This window comes from Solanum verrucosum, unplaced genomic scaffold (assembly GCF_900185275.1).
Source record: "Solanum verrucosum unplaced genomic scaffold, falcon-dt-bn FXZP01000176.1, whole genome shotgun sequence".
NCBI classification, from domain to species: domain Eukaryota; kingdom Viridiplantae; phylum Streptophyta; class Magnoliopsida; order Solanales; family Solanaceae; genus Solanum; species Solanum verrucosum.
The window spans coordinates 2,463,136-2,485,981 of NW_026020412.1; the positions used below are offsets into that span (position 1 = coordinate 2,463,136).

Sequence of the window (22,846 nt, forward strand, 5' to 3'; positions counted from 1 at the left end):
TGTGGACAAGTAATTAGGGACAGGGGGTATTACTTATCATCTAAAACATTTTTCAAAACATTAAATTTAATAAAGGCAAAGGATAATAAAGTAATATTACAATTTACAATATTATTTATTATTTTTTAAGGGGTGTGTCAGATCAATAGTGGACAACTATAATTGGACAGAGAGAGTATTTGTCTACTTTATGAAATCAATAAATAACTTTACACTTAGTTCATAATTTACTCATCATTAATTATAGTTATTTCTCTATTACATTTTTCAAGATATTGCATCTATTACTCCCTTTGTCCCTAATTATTTGTCCACTTTTGAATTGACACACTTATTAAGAAAACAATTATTGACATAGAAGTTTACCATTTTACCCCTATTAATTATGAAGTGGATAAATTAAAAACTTGAGATTTTCAAGAAGCTCTATAGTTTCAAAGTAATTTATTGAGGGTATAATAGGTAAAAAAAAATTTGTTATTTCTTGATTTGTTAAAATTGACAAGTAATTAGGGACAGAGAGAGTATATTCAAAAGGTGATATAGTAAATTACCATTCTATTTATAAATTCATAAAAAATGCGCAAGTGGACAACTATTATTAGATAGAGTGAATATTTATTTTATCCTCTGCGCCAGATTTCAAGAATAGTTCTGCAGACATTTATGTTCTCCTAAAGGAATTAATTTCATTTCACGCTCGGAGAATTAGTGATGATCTAATAGGTTTAATAAGGGTAATGCTAAATGGTCAGAAAATTTAATCAGAATTTGGTCAGAAATTTAAAAAAATTATAATATTTTTTATTTTAAAATAAACTGATCTTTTTTCTATTTTTTAATTAAAAGGTATTAAAGTTAAAAGGGGTAAAAATGTTCAAAAAGGTAAAATAACATAGGTAAAATATTATTCTGGCCAAATTATGGCTAAATTTTTTGGCCAAGAAAATTTTTCCGTTTAATAATTCGTCACTGATGATCTAAAAACACGAAATATGATTGTGGATCTATGTTGACGTGAGTTACATATTTGTTTTAGTGGATTATCTAAAAACACGAAATATATTTGTTAGACTATCTATAAACCAATTCTATTTTGCTCTCTATTTTTTTATATTTAGAGAGTAAAATAAAGAATGGACTCTCCAACCCCTCTTTATTTCACCATCTATCCTTCATTTATAGAGAGGTGAATAGTTGGAGAACTACTATTCACACTCTCTATTTCATTTTTAAAAAAATTATTTTATTAGTATTTCTAATATATTGTAAGTAACATATTATTTTTCATATAAGGTCATTAATTGAATCTCTAATATTTATATTTTTAAAAAATATAATTTAATATTTAAAAAAATATATTATTTAATATATTTTACTTTTATTCCGAGTTAATTATATTTCAATTTTTAAAATTTTCGTCACTTTAATATAATTTAATTTTATTATTAATTTCACTATAAAGAATGGACAAAATTAAATGATCTACAATTGTTCAAAGATCCACATTTTCAAAAGAAGAAATATTTCGTGATGAAACAAGAATCGTGTCAAAAAGATGTTGAACGTGCATGCGGAATTTTGCAATCACGTTTTTGCAATTATTGTAGGACCGTCATGTTTTTGGAGAAAGATGTGCTACATGATATAACGACTACATGTATTATACTACATAACATGATAATCAAGAACGAACATGATTTTAATGCACCAATTCAAGATGTCATAGATGCTCCAAATGCAACGACATAAATGGTGGTAGATGAAAATCTATGATTTGAACAATTTTAGCTAGATATAAGAAAATTAAGGACAAAAATGTTCATTTTGAACTCCATATATACATCAATAGAATATTTATGGGAGCAACGTAAATACGTAATAATCTTAAAAGTTGACTATTCATCTAATGTTTATGTCCTTGTATTTCATTAATGATTTCCCATATATTTGAATTGTCCATTAATTTGTATACTATATAATATTTGCTTGCAATTTATGTTATTTAAAATAAAATAATTTTTCTATTAAAAAAAGAATTGAAAAAATAAAATTTTATATCATACGAAATTATATAAAGTGATTATTGAAAAAAGGAAAGGATTTATATTATGAAATAAGAATGAAATAAAAATAATAATATAATATTGAAGAGAGAGAAGAAGATTCCTTTTTTAGAAAGTAAAAGAGAAAATTGGATTGAAGTTGATTATCTGAAAAAATAGAAAACTTTATATTTGAAGAGTAAAATAGAGTGTAGGGTTGGAGATGTCTGAACTATTAATACTATTAATTTCTTTTACTTCTTCTCCTTAATTTCATTATTAATGTTATTTATATCATTTTTTAAATCACTTCTTTTTATTTGTTTGTTTTTTTAATTATCATTATTATTTTTATTTATTCTTAAAAATTAGTTATTTTAACTTTATATATAAAGTTGTATATGATAATGATGAGTCCAGAGCCAAAATGACCACTTTTTTCTTTCAAAATGCATAAAGGGCTATTGAATTTTTTTTATACTAAAACGGACAACTCACTGCTGGGGCAACGAAATCCTTTCTCAATTTTAACACCGTTAGCAACATCTTTAAATCGATCTTTCTCGCTGCAGCTGCAGTTGAATTTTTTTTCGCAGCGATTTCATCAATTTATTTTTAGATAAAGGTTGATCCGGGGGCAACAATATGCTTATTTTTTAAAATTATGTGTTGTTGAGTAAGACAACATAATGTATTCTATTTATGAAGTAATAAAAACTGCCTATTAATATTGGATACCTTTCTTTAAAGGAAAAAAAAGATATTTTTCTTTAAAAAAAATAACTTAGGACATTATAAACTTGATTATTCATGCAGGCATAATTCAATTATCCTTAATGTCATATGTTTGTAGTAATGTAAATATTGATATATATATTTAAAATCATAATTTTATCATTTTTTTAATTTTAAAAAGCAGTTTTTTTTAAAAAAATAAATTATGTCGATCAATTTATAGCACATAAAATGAAATGCAAAAAATAAACGTATGTTTCTTGCTATATCGGCAGTACAATATAAGTTTCCTTAAAAGAAAAGTACATGTCTATTTTGTTATTATTAGTGCATTAATCATTATTTTTCCTTTGTCCCACAAAATTTTAATTTTAGTTGGAAAAATTTTCTTGACATTACTTAGCTTCATGTCATTGATTTAATTATTCAAAAAGTCTCTCATATACGGTTAAATTTTTTCATACGTTATTTGATTTTTTTTTTAATTAAAATAGAAAATTGTTATTATTGAGAATATAAAATATAATATAACATGAAAAAATTATTTACCAAAAAAATTGATTATTAATATATTGTAATATTATATTATTACAGGGAATGAATATTATAAAAGTAGATTTAAAGTTTGACTACTGACCAAAAAAAACATGTTACAATAAGAAGAAAACAATGCATGCATTTTTTTTTTTTATTTTGGATGAAATCGCTGCCCCTGCAGCGAGAAAGATCAAATTAACGGTGTTAGAATTGAGAAAAGATCTTGTTGCCAAGCAACGAGTTGTCTGTTTTAGTATAAATAAAATTTCAATAGCCCTTTATGTATTTTGAAAGAAAAAAATTGCCCTTGTGGCTTCGAACTCTGATAATGATGATGTGATATCTCTTAAAAGTCATGATTACTATTTATCTAACTTCTCAAATTTTTAGAATCTTTTTTGTCATACTAAATACAATAAAGCATAATTATATTCAATATATTAAGCATTATTTACATTGTAGGAAGGAAGGTTTAATTACAATTTTATTATAATTAAGTAATGAGAAAGATATTATTTCAATATCCTACAATCACATAACCTTAATTTTTTATTATATATATTTCCTTATAAATTATTATTAGTATTTATTACATTTATTCAAATTACTCCTATTAAATAGATTTGTTAAGAATTAGAAATTTATAGTTATTCCATTTATTTATTTCCTTATTAATACAGTATTATTACTTTCTTGGAATCTTTCTATTTTCCTTATGTTATTTTTAGTTTCTTCTTACTAATTAGATAAATTATCTCTCATTTACTTACTTCCTTATTATTATAATATCTGACTCCCCATTTGTCTTAGGTAACTTTCGTTTTCTTTTTACTAATTAGATAGATTAAATATCATCATTATGAGTATAAAAACATGAGAATTTTTTTGTCAATTTTTGCTTACAAATGCAAATGAAAGATACCATATTTCTTCTATCAAATATTGATTTCACTTTTATTTTTTTTGTAATCTCTATATCAACATTTAAGAAAAATAAAGGTTTGCAATGTAATAATAATGTAATAATAACTAAGGAGAGAGAAAATATTATTTTAATATCATAATTCAAAACTTTTGACTTTCTGCTCAATAGATGTTAAATTTGTTAAGCATTTTTTTTTTATCATTTAAAAGCAATTTTCATATATTATTAAAAGAAGTGATACCGATTAGACAATAGAATAAATATAAATTTAATCAAAAAATATTTTTTTACGATCGCGCGAAGTGTGACCAAGTTATCTAATCATAGCATATTATGATTAAATATTAAAACTGGAAAAGTGTTAAGTCAAATGAAGAAAGACCAAAACATCCATAGAAAGATATTAGATATTTTTATCCTTTTAAAAATTAAATAATTATATTTTTTTAATATTTTCCTTTACTGTAATTTATTTTCATTGCACTTAATATCATATGAACTAATGTGTTTTCTTTTCTTTATTTATTTATTATTTTTCTCCTTTATTTATTTTGAATTCATCTTCATGACTCATATTTAATTATTTATTTGATTGCTACTCTTAATATTTACAACTCTCATTCTTTTCATATTTATAACTTCCAATAATTAAGAGATGTTACCTATAAAAGTTCTTAAATACATTATTTGCGTTATAGTCTTTTCGTATTTCAACCTCATTTGTTTTATCCTTTGAGCTTCTACCTGTAATTAGTATTAATAATTATCTATTACTCATCTTTCTTATCTTGCTTGCACTATATAAAGGTGTACAAAAGAATAGTAAATTACGATTCTCTTCTTTCTGAAATTTGTTTATTGTTTTGGATTTTGCTCAATACTATCTGGACAATTTAAGAGCTTATATTTATAAGGTAACATGAAATTAATATTATTATTTACTATTTAGTTCATGTTTTAGTTTGACTCGGTGAAGAAGATTCTTGAATTTTGATTAATTGTGGAAGAAGGTGTGGATAAGAATCCAAAATATTATGTATTGATTTTGTATTTCTTCTTCCATCTATATTGTTATAATCAAAGTCGTAAGAAGGATGTGTATATTGTATTTTTTTTCTTTTATGTTTTTATTTGTTTTTTCTTATTATTAGACTTCTTTAATTTGATTTTCTAAGAATTTTCGAATATCGTAGTTCTGTAATTTTAATCATTTTATCGATCTATAAAAAATTACATGGGACACAAGCACATGTCCAGAGACTAGTATATATATATATATATATATACACACACGCTATGCATCCTTACCACCAAGGAAAAAAAAAAACTTCTCAAGAGTAGGGGTGTACAAAATCGAACCGAAAATTGAACCAAACCGCAAATCGAGTCAACCCGAAAAAAAACCCAACTAGTGGTTTGGTTTGACTTGATTTGGTTTTGAAAAAAAAACCCGACTATATTTGGGTTGGTTTGGTTTTAACTAAAAAAAACCAACCCGAAACCAAACCAACCCGAATTTATATATATAATTTTAAAATTTTATTTTATACATAAAAATATTTACTTTGATATAATTTTTAAATATTTCTTATACTTTTCCATAGTTTTTATCTTTTAATATATTATTTCAAGTTTGAAACTTAGAATTATGAATGAGCCAATAAAGATTATAGTCCACAGATGTTGGTAATTATAATAAAGCTTAAATCAAAATCAAATTAATACTAATGCAAAAAGAAAATCAATTCAACACTAAGAATGACAATAATATTGAATATTTGTTCTTTAGTTTTACATTGATTTAGACAATTAAAATACATAATCTAATTAATTTTCTTTAATATTTAGTCATGTAACTAATACTTATTAAACTTAATTTTAGCATGATTTAGTACTTTTAAATTATGATCATTTTCATTATGACTTGTTAATTTGCAATATTTGTTTTACGCGATTTCATTATTATTATTTTTGTTGGATATTTTAGTGTCATTATCATATCATATTGTGTTATATTTTTAAGAAACATCTTAGATAGTTGTATTTTGGTAGGATTAAAAAAATATTTGAAGTACAAGTAAATTATATGTTTGCAGGAATACTTTACTGGAAAAACCCGAAAAAACCCGAGGTTGAAAAACCCGAGTTTTTATTGGTTTGGTTTGGTTTATAAATTTAAAAATCTGACACAAATGGTTTAGTTTAATATTTGAAAAACCTGAACCAACCCGGCTATGTACACCCTTACTCAAGAGTAACAAGGAATGAGTTGACATCAAAGATGCCAAACATAACGTCTATAAAAACGAAAAAGAAAAAACTTCACTGAGCACCATCAGACCAAGTCCATCACAATAATAATCTGATCTTTCAAATTCAAAAATATCCAAAAATCATGCATCTACATAACAATTTTGCAGCGACACAAAAATAAGAATACTGCAGCAACTTTTAGATTCCAAAGAGCCCTTGTCCACCTGGTGCTTCTTGTTCCTAATGTAACTCCTTTTAAACTTAACTTTGCCACCCTAGTGCATGGAGTATTTAACGGCAAGTCAGCAGCGCGTGAACCAAGGTTCAGGTGCAACGATTGTCCCATCTTTCAAGGACGTGGAGAATTTCCAGGAATATTGATATCAAATTCTACTGCCATTCAAGTGTGCAACAGAATTCACTGCATCGGGAGAGTATGGCGACAAACGACATCATCTTGCATTTAGTTCTTCTAACCCTGTCCGATTAATTATTGTACATATCACAACATACCTACTTGTCTTGACGTTCCAAGGTGCCATTAGGTACTAGCTACCATCTGAGTTAAACACATTTGTGCAAGGATGCCCAAGCTCTCCCACAATTTTTCTGTAGATATTGAAGTGTGGAACACCATTAGGCAGATAATTTCGCTTCATCTCTTGCTAGGCCTGACAAGCCCATTAGTCACCTGGAAATGTGAGTTTTAACAGGGCCAAAAAACATTGAAAACTAATCAACTCTAGGTTCTTGCATGTTGTTACTAATGCCTTAGAGATAACATATTCAAAAGCTTGAATAGGTGTTGCAAACATAGATACAGACATAGCCAACTATGAATCATATTGTTCAAGGAAATGATACATCTATGACCAAATCATGACAAGTACTATATGTTGTCCCTCGGAGGATAATACCTGGAGATGAGATAACAAACCTTCCACACTCATATCTGACCTTCCGTCCTGAATATGTGAAATAAGATCTAAAGTTCAACAGATTGGATCATGGATGTTGAGACAATCTCAACACTCATTGTTGATTGTGTTTTGATTATCACACTATTTTGTTGTTGTTTTTGCTTTCTTCTGGTAGACCTTGCAATGTTTCCTTGTTACCTGCTATGTTTTCTTCACTTCACTGTCTCTTTCTTCTTTGTACCTAGATTTGCTGCACTTGAGCCAAGGGTCTTTCAGAAACAACCTATCTACCTTCATGAGGTAATGGTAAGGTTTGCGTACATTCTACCCTCCCCAGACCCCGCTTGTGGGATTTCACCGGGTATGTTGTTGTTCTCTACACTCGTTTCTCCATGTAAATAACATTACTACAATCTGACTAAAGTTGTATGTCATATTTGCTTCAATAAATTTAATGATTCATGAATAACACCAGATGTCCAATTGCTGAAGTGTCTAGCTTGGTCACTTTTAAAGAAGACTAACAGATGCAAAAAACTATGTGTCAACAAAATCGAAAAGCCAGAAAGTCAAAATGCAAGCGTAGTATATCAAAGGAATATGAACCAAAGTATATGTAGAGACCCTGAAAATTTCATAAGGTTCTAGAACTATAAAGTGCGCTAACGAGTAATAAAAATAATGTTGTGTGCCAAAGGTGACTTGGACTAGTATAATATCACTCAGTCATAATAATAAGTATACAAAGTGTATTAGAAGTGACTTAGGGTCTAATGAAAGCCCTAGGCCCAAGCTAAGTAGAATACCGCACAATGAACTAATGTTTCATACGAGCACCAATGGTCTTAACTTCAAATGAGATACCTATTCTTCTTTTCAGCTATCCCATTCAGCTGAGGGGTGTAGGAACAAGATGTCTGAATCAATAATTCCTTGGTGAGTCATAAACTCTTGAAACTGGGAGGATAAGTATTCTAAGACGTTAACACTATAAAAAGTATGAATGGAAACACCAATTGATTTTGTTTTTCTACACAAACTTTTGAATATAGAACAACTCAGAATGATCTTTCATTAAGAAAATCCAAGTACATCTTGAATAATCATCAATGAAACTAACAATATAACGACATTCTAAGGTGGAACAGACTCTACTAGTACCCCAAATATCAAAATGAACTAATGAAAAATAGACTCTAAACCCTCAGCACTACGTGAAAATGTAGTGTGGGTGTGTTTCCCAAGTTGACACAGCTCACAATACAATGTGGATAGACTAGACAAACTAGGCCCCATCTTATGTAGGACTCGGATGTCCCAAACGTTTGTGAATTAGGTCCGGGGGATCCGTAATGGAGCATGTTGTGGAGGAATTTGAAGAGGTAAGATAGTAAAGGCCTTGTAATTCATATCCTGTGTCAATCGTTTGTCCCATACTGCGGTCCTGCATGAGAAAAACATCGTCAAAAAATGTTATGGCATAGGGTAGGGCTTGTGTCAAATGACTAACAAATGCAAGATTAAAAGGACAACCAGGGACATAAAGAACAGAGTTTAGAATGACGAAGATAGGGGTTTGGCTTGTCCAACTCCATTTGGTTTTGTTTGGATCCCATTAGCTAAAGTAATAGCAGGAAGAGATTATGAATAATAAAATACCATACAAAGTGATTTATTACCATAAATATGATCAGAAAGCGTCTGAGTCCACAACTCATGATCCAAGTGTACTAGATTGTGAAACACAAGCAAAGGAATTACTAGCAACAGAAGCATCAAGCTGAGCAACTTAGGCTACTTGTGACGTATGCTTACTTGCTCGATACAGAAGGAACTCATCATATTGTGTCTAAGCAATATGAACATTATTGGATTGTTGACCAGGCTAAGAAACAAAGGCTACGAGTGGAGATGTCTACTTACTTGCTCGATACTAAAAGGAACTCATTATATTCCTTTTGAGCAATAGGATCATTATTAGGTTGTTGACCATGCAGAGTATAACATATGTTATGAGTGTGTCCAAACATATGGCAACAACTACACTTAGATTGAGATCTTCCAAAACGACCTCCTCCTCGTCGATTCTCCATAGATTGAGATTTTTCGTTTTTCTATGGTTTGAGATGCGAAGTCAATGGGGGTGATGGAGCCACTATGTGACTGGGAGGCGCGATAAGAAAAAGTAGACGAGAGAATAATTCATCAATTATAGGAACTATAGGACTAGCTAAAATCTTATCACGCACTGAATCACGGTTAGTAGGAAGTCCAGCAAGGGTAAGTACTAGAATCAATGCCCGTCTAAGACTCAATGTTGTTGTTGGTTATCCTTCGTTGTGACAAGCACCAACATTTCAAATTCCTCCATGACTGCCTATACCTGTCCCAAGTAGGCAGACATATGGGATTCTTGTTTCTTTAAGTTGGTCATCCGATATATCACATCATAGAAACGAGATATGTCACTAGTGTTTAACGCACGAGTTTTTTTCCAAACTGAATAACACATCAGGAATCGGCAAAACAAGGACATCAACTTGGAATCAACAGATCGCCAAAGAAGACTACATAATTGAGCGTCAATCTTCTCCCATTGAGTTTGCTTTTTTCATCTACCACACAAGCATTATTGGTTAAGTGGTCTTGGAAACCTTGACCCTTGTACCCTTGTACCTCAACTCAACTGAAAAAGCCCAAGCCAAATAGTTTAAGTTCCCAATAACGGTTTCAGAGTGATCATAGGGCTTAAACTTTTAATTCTTGTAATTTTGGAGCCAAAAATATCAACTTTGAAAGACATCTTGTGAAATCATAATTTTGTTGCCTAAAATCTGACAAAAATATAGAACCGTTGTCGGAATCATAAGAAAAACTTGTTTTTGTTGCTAGAAAAACAGATTTGACCACCCGAAAGTGGTCAAAATAAGGAAAAAACTATATGGGTAGGGTCGGAATGTTGGGCGACCCTACTGTATCTGCCAAAAAAGTGGCCAAATATTAACCGGGAATCGCCGAAAACAGTGGTTGGAGTACCATATTAGGGTTTCGGCGATCAAATATTAGCAATAACTTGATATTCTGGCTTGGAACATCCTCATGATCTCTAGTAAGCCAAATCTACAATAAAAAATTCACAAAAATCACCCTCAGGCACCAACGTGTGGATTTGACGCGTCGACGGTGTCGCAGCTTCAAGTAGCACATGGGATGTGCAGTGCCGGAGCGGTTAACTGGTTTGGTCAAAGGAGAGTGGGGACACTGTGGTAGTGTTGGTTTTCGCACAACACCGACGAAAGATGAAGAGAAAATAGTCACCAAAAATTTAAGGCACAGTGACTAGTGACTGACTGTGACTTTGTTTTCTTTCCTCATTGCTCTAATACCATGTGAAAAATATAACAGAAAAATATCATTGAATTGTCTATCTACATTATTACATTGATACCTACAATCCTTTTCCAAGTAGGATTTTATATATGATTCATGTTCCTAGTCCAATTCTAACGATGACCTTAACAAAGCCATTGAATCATTTGTAGCTAAATGAGAGGCAAACAACTAAGAATTTACTCGAATAGATGATGAGTGGTAGATTCCCACTCATTTGAGGCCTTTTTAGTTCAACAATTAGTGTCCTCAATGCCTAATTATGTCCTATTTTGATGATATTTTGATGTTTTGCAACTATGAAGGCTAAAGGACAAGGCAAGGATGAATACATGAAAAAATGCCAAAAACATTGAAAGAAGTATAAACTCCCAACTAGTAGTCGCCTAACCAAAAGGGGCGGATCGCCCAATTGGCCTAACCTCACCCAAAGTGACAGTGTGCACAATTGAAAATATTCAAGGCAGGTCGGCGGATTGAAGATGAAACGGCGATTCACAGAAGCTGAAAGGGCGAACTAGTAGACCATCGCCGAAGGTGACAATTCTAAGCAAAAATGAAAGATGAAAGGGCAAACAAAGTGGTAATTGGAGATCCGCCAAATGTGAAAGGCAGACCCAATTGAGTCCGTCAATTGAGGTTCAAACACCTGAAGCCTGAAACAAATAAAGGGCGAGCTGAGGAACAAATGGCGATCCGCCAAACATGTTTGGCGAGCCCGACTAATGTCGTCGAATTGTTCACGCATTGAATTTTGGGCCAAATTTTGGGAAACTACAAATAGTCCAAAAGAGAGATAAAATGCATCAGATATTTTTTTAGAAGACTTTTGGGATCACTTTTTAGATATCACCTTAGTATTACCTTTTAGAAAATACTCTTAGTTTTGGGGTTTTGTGAACAACCTTGTAATTGACAATTGAAGGTTCAAATTGAAATATGTCTTGAAGATTATTGCTTAATTTCAATTCCCTATGGCTGAAATCCTAATGGGTATACTTTCTTTTCCTTTTATGATGCTTGGCTAAAACCCAAATCTAGGGGTGTGATTATGGGGTTGGGTGTTGATTTATTGTAATGGGTTTTGTGTCTTGCTCTGTTTTATTGTTGTAGATTCATGGATTTAAGCTAATTAACATGGGCTTAATTCATGGGTTAGGGTTGCAAACTTAATCCTAGCCTAGATATTCGATTGATGTTGGAAAGAGATTATTTGAAGTGCGTAATTAGTTTAATGCCTGCAATTCAGATTTGTTTACTATAGTTTGCTTGAAAGAGAAATTGCGGTTCAATTCTAGTTGTCAAATCTACTCGAAAGAGAGATTCTAGTAAGGTTTTGGGTTGATTTGTGATTCACATAGATGAGACTGAAAGGAGATTCTATGATTTAATGCTATGACATCGAAAGAAAATTAGTGTTATTTAAGATTATTCAGCCTATCCATGATTTTTTAGTGATAATGAGCAAGCACAAGTACCCCTACTTGATATTGATACAAATCCACACACCCCTAGATCGTCTTTTACTTGTTTGAAATCCAAATTTTAGTTTAATTGTGCTACTTGATACCAAAATCCTTTGCGTAATTTTGGTGGAATCATCCAATCTCTTTTAGTTGTTACAAATGAATTGGTTTACACTCTTGATTTCTTAATTGAATTCCTTGCATTATATCACTCACTTCGGGATTCCACACCGACTCTTTTTGGGTAATTTTATTGCTAACGACCATGTATTCTCTTACTTGTTTTGAGGGTAACTTAAGCGTTATAAATAGAACATTTTGGTTGTTGGAGGCATATGAGATGAAATAGAGAGAAATGCAAGAAAAGTTGAGAATTAAACTGTTATGAGTTCATATTAACAAGGAGTTTTTGAATGAAGAGAGAAGGTGCTTAACTAAGATGTCACCAACATGGAAGGATTATGGAAATGTCGAATTTGAGCTTAAGTGTAAAATACTTTGTTGAACTAATTATTGCTGATGAACGTATATTTAATCATGTTGTTTGATTGGGTTGGAGATGTTTGGTCGTCAATTGAGTAGTTGGAGCTAACGGTGGTCATAAAAGGGAAACATTGAGGTATATTAGGTGTTTACCCTCCAGGTGAGCTTTGAACCATCTTATGAGGTTTTCTAATCTGTTTTTTCATTGGATGTTTCCGAAGGGAATAAGAGGTTTTCTAACAAACCTTACAAATTTTCAAATTAATGTTTTGAGTGAGAACCCATGTGCATGAGCGACAAGCTCGCATAGTTTGCTTCATTTCTTTAAATACATTGTATAAATTACTCAAGTGTTGACCTTGTAAAATTTTATGTTTTTGGTTATAACTGTTGGTGTCCGAGCAACTTGAGCAAACCTCAACTAATTCCACGATTCTTTATCCTTTCAAAGACAAGATTTTCAAATCTAATAATTTACGATCAATTCATTCAACATTTCCTTTTTTAGAAGACAATTTTTCACATCTAAATTTTGTATTAGATATACTAATACTCTACCCCTTTCATCTGGAAGTCTTGGTTCATACTCTTTGCGATTAAGTAAAAGATGCCTCTTCTTTACATTTAGAACGATTCTTTCTCCTCGAATATTGTAATTTGAATAGTCTTATCACTTCAAAGAAGCCCGGTTGATACCTGCTATCTCCCGCTAGTATAGGTACCGAGTAACTCTATCCATCAAGGCTTGGACAAATGGGAACAAATCACCTAGTGTCTTTGCGTTTGTTGGGATTAGAACTTGAGACATCATGGTGTTCAACCCACTTCATTGACTACTAGTTCATACACTTAGTGCTTTGTAAAATTTATGTTAAAAGAACTATTAAGGTTTGTGCAACACACTATGATTCTTAAATGATTTTTTGTACCTGCTACCTCGCACCAGTATAGGTAGTGGGTAACTCTGTGCATCACGGCTTGGACAAATGGAAACAAATCACCTAATGCTTTAGCCTCCGCTGGGATTTGAACCTAGACATCAGGTTCTCAACCCACTTCATTGACTAGTAGGCTACACTTTTGGTGCTTTGTAAAATTTATGTTCTTATAAGAACTAAATAAGGTTTGTGAAATGCACTATGATTCTTCAATAATTTTTTATTGAATTTGTTTTAGCTAAAAGTACAAGATGAGGGCTTTTGTACTAGTCGACTTCCAATTACTTTTGGGAGCTATCTCCCTCCTCTTTTTAGCTCCATTCCAGAAGAGGGGGAAGGAACATCGGCAGCTCCTCATGCGCCAATTCACCTTGACGCTTTTGGACCAATGGGTACAACTCCGGTGGTACGTCGTCTTCAATTCTCCACGATGACATTGGCTTCTGAAACGCCGGAGGAGAAACCAATTTTCAAAGAGCACAGGCTGCCTCAAAGGGGGAAGACGCTTGAGTACATTGCTCCTAGTTCTAATCAAGGGAAGCGTGTGGTAACACTTGTTGAAGCAGATCTCAAGCCCCAAGAGGACTATTAGAAGAATGCAATTATAGGGTCTGTGATGGGAGATACCCCTAATCGTAGAAACATGGAGCTCTTCATAACGAATGCATGGAGATTTTCCAAAAGCCACAGATTCTTGCTCATGATGACGGGTATTTCATTTTTTGGTTTGATTCAAGGGATGATTGTGACAAAGTTCTGATAGGGGGACTTACACGTATCGGAATAAGTCGTTTATGCTTCAGGTTCGGAAACGCGATTTTGAATTCAACCCAGACTACATCATAATTGTTCCACTATGGGTCACCATAACTAGCTTGCCAATAGGGTTCTGGTCCAACTAAGTTTTGGGTAAGATTACAAATGCACTAGGTAAACCCCTGTCTACTGATAGGGTTACGGAGACCATGAAGCGATTTCCTATGCTCGAGTATTGGTGGAAATTGATGTTGGCCAATTATTACATTAAAGACCCTATTTGCAGACACTACATTAGATTCCTTTTCCAACTAGGACACTACATTACAATCTTTTCCAATTAGGATTTTATATACTATTCCTATTCATATTCTAAATTGTATATATTATTCTTGTACCTATCCCTATTCTTATTCTAACAATGCTTATCATAATTGTTAGGCCATGGAGGGCAATTTTCTCAGTTTGAAACTCCATGTTTTGGGAAAGCTAATGAAACTGATGATACTTTATCTTTGTAAAAGATATTACACATGCTATGTTTAAAATGATATTGTTTTCATAACTGAAATAGTATATGGTGCATGAGGGCATGACTTGGGTAGAATTTTATATATTCACTTGGTGCACGTTAACGGCATCGGTTGTCTGCCACATCTCAATCGGGTGTCACAGTATAGCCATTAATAGATTTAAAAAGAACCAAGAAAAGAAAAGCCTAGAGATACTTCAAACGAGTTTACCTAGTTCCATATGGATGGGTTTCTAAACTGAGATGACATGGCCTCTAATAGAAACTTGATGAGGTTTCCTCTCTCCACTTCTTTTTCCTTCTTGAGCTCAAGATGTCGGACCTGGTCACATATGAATAGGAAAAAGTAAATCATTTTGGAGGTGGAAATGTAGGCTGTAAGAACGGTTACTCAGAATAGAGTTTCTGAAAATTAATGTTCCCTCAAAGGAAAAGTAGTGCTTTCTCCAAATAGACGATTATTCCTACATGAAATGATCTCTGAAAACTTCATCATTGTGCTAAGTCTTAAGCAACTAAGTAGAAGATATATCTTGGTAGGGAGTTCCACAATATTCCATCATTTGGAATGTCATTTCAAAATAAACATCCTTACATTCGGAAGCAATACCAGTAAGCATTTGAAAATTATTTCACCTCATTAGACATGATGGAACACGCTAAACAACTAAATCTGCTACATGTGTTAAGAATTACGATCATGAAGTGCAGAGATATTCCTGAACAGTCACTTTCCATCAAATATCAGTATTTCCCCTAGGATAAGTTCTATTCCCTATGCATCATTTTCTTTCACAACAGCTCTATATCTGAATATCCTCAGTCATTGTGGGAGACAACCATGGAAAGAGATAGTCGGGATTGCCATCTTACTGTTAGGTGGAGGCATTCACCAGAATAATGCATTTCAGTATTTGGCAACTTAACTAAGATCATCGAAGCAGAGAGTAGTTTAAACATATAATAGAGTCCTACCTTCACTGAATCCTTTTGGGATACACCAGTGTCAGTGATGATGACAAGGCATTTGATGTCATGCTCATTAGCATATTCATACTGTTCTGTAAGGCTTGGATCACATAGAGGAACAAATTCAGCCTGTAGAATGTTCAAAACTTAGTTCACATATCAAACACATTCAGGCAGAAGAGTGGTAATTGAACAGCTAACCCTGATATTTTCTTCCCAAAGCTCTGCCAAAAGTTCCATCCGCTCTGTTAACAGACCACCACCTCCTCTTGAACAAACAAGAACATTCGTGACAACATCATATCTGCATGTTATTACTGTAATTTTAGGTAACTTGCTGATTGGAAAGTGAGGAAGTAGGAATTAAGGGTAACGACAAAATAGTATCAATTTCATATTTCTACTTGATGAAAAGATGGAGAAAACAGCACCTGTGAGGTCTGCTATCCAGAGAAGCATGTTGCAAAATCGTCTCTAAGGCAAGACTGCTCCCTGCAGCTCCTGGAGGATTTGATTTCTGGAAATATTCATGCAGAAAATTACAAATTGAGACAGAAAAAGAATGACTCAAAATTAATAAGTCATAAAACCCTAGGAATTTGGAAAATTACGATGACACCACTTCATCTAGCTTATTCTATTAGACACAATTTGGCTACAGAATATGTTAAATAAATTACCTTTCACAAGATAGAATTAGAAGAATCAGACACAGGCATTTTAAAGTTTGACAAAGCAAACTCGTTTGATGCCATTGTTGGAATAGTTATTGCACTAAAGGTTCAAAAAATAGGAGACATGACATCCTTCATTACATGGACGGTCATCCTTGAACAGTAAACTGGTAAAGGATGTTGAAGAATGAAGAAAAACAAACAATTTTAAGACACCAAGAATTTTAGATTATAGAGAGAGAATCTCTCACCTCCCACTAAGATTTTTTAAAGATTTTATTACCGTTGGGACTTCGGCTCCGATCCATTTTCCTCACGGTGGACCTCCCAGCCCTCCGTGACCCACCGCTGAAGCATCATCCCCCAGATAGCCAAATGTAATCTTATTCAAATCTCTCCCAGAGCTAATTTCTCCCTCTTCCAATCCCAAAGTTCTGTTGGTCTTTTCCCCCTCCATGGAACCCTAACAATGCTCAAATCTCAGAAATCCCAAATGATAAAGAGATAATACAGAGGCCCTCAAGCTCTGTTCCGAAGCTTCTCTACCCCGTTGCGGAAGACCCAGTACCCTTTTCTTATGCTAATGCTACCGTCAATAGACTGGCAGGACAAAATCACAAAATCGAGTTCGATTAGCTATATGACCTACAAGATGGTAAACCAGTGGTGGTTTTTGTGAGAAATATATACGAAAAATATTATTGAATTGTGTATCTAAATAGTTACATTGAGACCCTATTTATAGACACTACATTGGAATCCTTTTCCAACTAGGATTCCTATTCTTATTCCTATTCCTATTCCTATTCTTATTTCTATTCTAAGTAGGAAATACTTATTTCTATTCTAACACTCCCCCTCAAGCTGGTGCATACAAATCATATGTACCTAGCTTGTTACAGATGTAATTAATACGAGGACATGTGAGGGACTTGGTGAAGATATCTGTAAGCTGATCATTTGACTTCACAAATTTCGTAACAATATCTCCCGAGAGTATCTTTTCTCTGACAAAGTGACAGTCAATCTCAATGTGCTTAGTCCTTTCATGAAACACTGGATTTGATGCGATATGAAGAGCCGCTTGATTATCACACACAAGTTCCATCTGATCAACTTTGCCAAATTTTAGTTCTCCCAGCAACTGTTTGATCCAAACTAGCTCACAAGTTGCTGTCGCCATTGCTCGATATTCTGATTCTGCACTAGTTCGAGCAACCACATTTTGTTTCTTACTCTTCCACGACACCAAATTACCTCCTACTAAAACACAATATCCGGATGTCGAACGTCTGTCAGAGGGTGATCCTGCCCAATCAGCGTCTGTATATCCAATGATATGCTCATGGCCTTGATCCTCAAAGAGTAGTCCTTTACCGGGAGCTGACTTTATATATCGCAGAATACGAACAACTGCTTCCCAATGACTATCACAAGGGGAAGTCATAAACTGACTTACAACACTCACAGGAAAAGAGATGTCAGGTCTAGTCACTGTGAGATAATTCAACTTTCCAACAAGTCGTCTATACCTTTCAGGATTACTAAGTGGCTCCCCCTGTCCTGGAAGGAGTTTAACATTCGGATCCATAGGAGTGTCAACAGGTCTACATCCCATCATTCCTGTCTCCTCAAGAATGTCTAAGGCATACTTGCGTTGAGAAATAACAATACCTGATCTAGACTGAGCAACCTCAATACCTAGAAAATACTTCAATCTGCCAAGGTCTTTAGTTTGGAAGTGCTTAAAGAGATGTTGCTTCAAATCGGTGATACCATCTTGATCATTACCGGTGATAACAATATCATCAACGTAAACAACCAAATAGATACATCGACTTGGTGCAGAATGCCGATAAAACACAGAGTGATCAGCTCCACTACGAGTCATGCCAAACTCCTGAATTACTGTGCTGAACTTCCCGAACCAAGCTCGAGGAGACTGTTTTAGACCATAGAGTGACCTGCGCAATCGACATACAAGGCTACTAGACTCCCCCTGAGCAACAAAACCAGGTGGTTGCTCCATATAGACTTCTTCCTCAAGATCACCATGCAGAAAAGCATTCTTAATGTCCAACTGATGAAGAGGCCAATGACGAACAGCAGCAGCCATAGATAGAAAAAGACGAACAGATGCAATTTTAGCCACAGGAGCGAAAGTGTCACTATAATCTAGCCCAAATATCTGAGTATACCCTTTGGCAACAAGGCGAGCCTTAAGTCGATCAACCTGACCGTCTGGACCAATTTTGACTGCATAAACCCAACGACAACCAACAGTAGATTTACCTGCAGGAAGGGAGACAAGCTCCCAAGTACCACTCTTATGTAAAGCAGACATTTCATCAACCATAGCCTGCCTCCATCCAGAATGAGAAAGTGCTTCACCTGTAGTCTTAGGAATGGAAATAGAGGACAAAGACGACACAAATGCATAATGGGGTGATGATAGACGATGATAACTTAAGAAGGTATAATGTGGGTTAGTATTTCGAGTGGATCGTATACCTTTTTGAAGTGCAAGCGGTTGGCTAGGAGGAGGCAAGTCCGCAGTAGGAGCAGGGTCCGGCGCATGACATGAATCATCTGGGACTAGGGTTGGACGTGGACGATGATGATAAGTTAGTAGTGGTGGCACTACAACTGGAGATGTAGAAGTAACCGTAGATTCCTCAAAGGTTGGCACAGGTAAAACCTGAGGTATGGGTAAGACCATAGAGACATCAGGATGATCAGAAGATGTATAGTAAGGCTGAGACTCAAAAAATGTAACATCAGCGGACATAAGGTATCGATGAAGATCATGTGAATAACAACGATACCCTTTTTGGACTCGAGAGTAACCAAGAAAGACACATTTGAGGGCACGAGGAGCTAATTTATCTTTTCCTGGGGCTAAGTTATGAACAAAGCATGTGCTCCCAAAGACACGAGGAGGGATAGGATAGAGATGTGACTGAGGAAACAGTATGGAATTGGGAACCTGATTCTGAATAGAAGAAGAGGGCATTCTATTTATCAAATAACAAGACGTAAGAACTGCATCTCCCCAAAAACGTAGTGGAACATTGGATTCAAGGAGAAGAGTACGAGCGGTCTCAATAAGATGCCGATTTTTTCTTTCAGCTACACCATTTTGTTGAGGGGTGTATGGACAAGTAGTCTGGTGAATAATGCCTTGGTGAGTCATAAACTCCTGAAATTGGGAGGATAAGTATTCTAAGGCATTATCACTACGAAAAGTACGAATAGAAACACCAAACTGATTTTGTATTTCAGCAAAGAAACTTTTGAAAATAGAAAATAACTCAGAACGATCTTTCATTAAGAAAACCCAAGTACATTTTGAATAATCATCAATGAAACTAACAAAATAACGAAATCCTAAGGTGGAACTGACTCTACTAGGACCCCAAATATCAGAATGAACTAATGAAAAAATAGACACTGAACGACCCTCAGTACTACGAGAAAACGTAGCACGAGTGTGTTTCCCAAGTTGACACGACTCACAATCTAATGTGGATAAACTAGACAAACTAGGCACCATCTTTTGCAGTTTGGATAGACTCGGATGTCCCAAACGTTTGTGAATTAGATCTGGGGAATCTGTAACAGAGCATGCTGCTAAGGAATTTGAAGAGGTAAGATAGTAAAGGCCTTGTGATTCATGTCCTGTTCCAATCATCTGTCCCGTACTGCGGTCCTGCATGAGAAAAAAATCATCGAAAAAAGTTATGCTACAATGTAGGGCTTTCGTCAAACGACTAACAGATGCTAGATTAAAAGGAGAACCAGGGACATAAAGAACAGAGTCTAGGGTGACAGAAGATAGGGGTTTGGCTTTTCCAACCCCTTTTGGTTTTGTTTGGATCCCATTGGCTAAAGTAATAGCTGGAAGAGATTGTGAATAAACAATATCGGATAAAAGTGATTTATTACCAGAGATATGATCAGAAGCCCCAGAGTCCATGACCCATGTTCCAAGAGTACTAGATTGCGACACACAAGCAAAAGAATTACTCGCAACAGAGACATCAGGTTGTGCAACCGAAACTACTTGTGGAGACGTTTGCTTATTTGCACGATACTGAAGGAACTCATCATATTCTGTCTGGGCAATATGAGCATTAGTGGATGGTTGATTAGGTTGAGCACCATATGCTACTGGTGGAGATGTCTGTTTACTTGCGCGATTTCGAAGGAACTCATTATATTCCTTTAGAACAATAGGATCATAACTGGGTGGTGGACCATGCAAAATATAACATATATCACGAGTGTGTCCAGGCTTATGACAATGACTACACTTGGATCGAGGTTTCCCAAAACGCCCTCCCCCTCGCCGATTCTCCATAGATTGATATGTACGCTTTTCAAAGGTTTGAGATGCGAGAATAGATGAGTCAACAGTGGGTGATGAAACTACCTTGTGACTGGGAGGTGCCGCAAGACGAAGGAGACGAGAGAATAATTCATCGATTGTAGGAACTGTAGGGCTAGCTAAAATCTGATCACGTATAGAATCATGATCAGGAGGAAGTCCAGCAAGAGTAAGAACTAGAAACAATGTTTGTCTGTGTTCTTGTTGTTTTTCCACGTTCGTAGTAACTGGCATTAATGTGTCAAATTCCTCCATGACTGCCTGTACCTGTCCCAAGTAAGTAGACATATCGGATTCTTGTTTCTTTAAGTTGGTCAATCGAGATATCACATCATAGAATCGAGATATGTCATTAGTGTATAAAGCACGAGCCTTTTCCCAAACTGTATAACACGTCTGGAATGGGCGAAACAAGGGCATCAACTTGGAATCAATAGAACGCCATAGGAGACTACATAATTGAGCATCTACTTTCTCCCATTGTGCTTTGGCTTTTGCATTTTCCTCACTAGTCTTTGCCTTTACATCTACCACATAAGCCTTGTTCGTTAAGTGATCTTGGACACCTTGACCCTTGCACCAAAGCTCAACCGAGGAAGCCCAAGATAAATAGTTTGAACTTCCCAATAAAAGTTCTGAAGTGATTATAGGGCTAGAACTTCCAATTCCCATATTTTTGGAACCAAAAACATCACACCCAAAAGACATTATGTTAAATTTGTCTCGGAAAATTCAAATCTTGAAGAAAAGTCGTCGGAAACTGCCTGGAAATAGCCGGAACCCTAATTCCGGCGATCGGATCTGGTCAAAAATAGTATGGGCCTGGTCGGAATGGCTGGACGACCCCAACTGTCAAAAAAAAGTTCAAAAAATATGCATAGAAAAGCCCTCACGCGCCGGCGCGTGAGACAGATCTCGCCGGAAAGTACCACCTCTGATCGGCGCGTGAGAGCGCGTGGGGTGGTGTTTTCCGGTGGTTTTGGCTGGGGTTTGGTCGCGGGGGCTTTCCGAGCCTCGTGGTGGTGTTGGTTTTCGCACAACACCCACAGAAAGAAAAAAGAATAACAAAATCAGACCCAATAGTCACCGGTAATTGACATAGACATACGGTGACTTGTTTGTTCTCACCAATGCTCTGATACCATGTGAGAAATATATACGAAAAATATTATTGAATTGTGTATCTAAATAGTTACATTGAGACCCTATTTATAGACACTACATTGGAATCCGTTTCCAACTAGGATTCCTATTCTTATTCCTATTCCTATTCTTATTCCTATTCTTATTTCTATTCTAAGTAGGAAATACTTATTTCTATTCTAACAGTTTTCACCACTCAAGAAAATGACCTGCTTGCTCAACCTGCAAATGGACTATTGTAGGTAAATTCTCGCACATCAGGCCTTCTATTGACATTACCTGAAAGGGATTTGCTAAAACGATTACTAGTAAAGGATGTGTTAAGATTGAGGCGTATGATATGCGTCATGTTTTTTTTGAATTTCGATAATGTGGATGATCATTTTATTGCGTACTCCAAGAATTTTCTTGCTTTCGGTGCGAATCACATCATGAAAATCCACAGATGGACATCTAATTTCAACCAGAAGTAGAAACCACCCTAGCCCCTATCTGGATTAATCTCCCCGACCTTCCTTGGCACTATTATGAATGGGATGCCATTTGCCGTATCTGTAAACATATTGGTACCCCTCTTGTCATGGACAAAGACACAATCTCCAAAACCAGACCTGCCACCACCAAAATTAGGACTAAAATTGACCTTACTAGGCCTCTTGTTAATGAGATCCTGGTTAAAATTAGGAATGATGA

The 22,846-nt window shown here is 34.6% G+C and overlaps 1 protein-coding gene across 3 annotated transcripts in view; it reads right to left on the reverse strand.

Moving 5' to 3' along the window:
• Nucleotides 1-7,080: 7,080 nt before the first annotated feature.
• LOC125840633 (eIF-2-alpha kinase GCN2) overlaps nucleotides 7,081-22,846 on the reverse strand; it is a 63,402-nt gene continuing 47,636 nt past the window's right edge. Inside the window, exons 25-29 of one of the 3 annotated variants that reach the window (XM_049519607.1) lie at nucleotides 16,381-16,466; nucleotides 16,151-16,253; nucleotides 15,956-16,078; nucleotides 15,192-15,302; nucleotides 7,081-7,186 (exon numbers count right to left, since the gene is read on the reverse strand). In XM_049519607.1, the coding sequence (XP_049375564.1) occupies nucleotides 15,192-15,302; nucleotides 15,956-16,078; nucleotides 16,151-16,253; nucleotides 16,381-16,466 (423 nt within the window). In that variant the 3' untranslated portion in view covers nucleotides 7,081-7,186. The remainder of the gene's footprint in view (nucleotides 7,187-15,191; nucleotides 15,303-15,955; nucleotides 16,079-16,150; nucleotides 16,254-16,380; nucleotides 16,467-22,846) is intronic. The other 2 variants (XM_049519605.1, XM_049519606.1) reach the window with 2 other exon arrangements.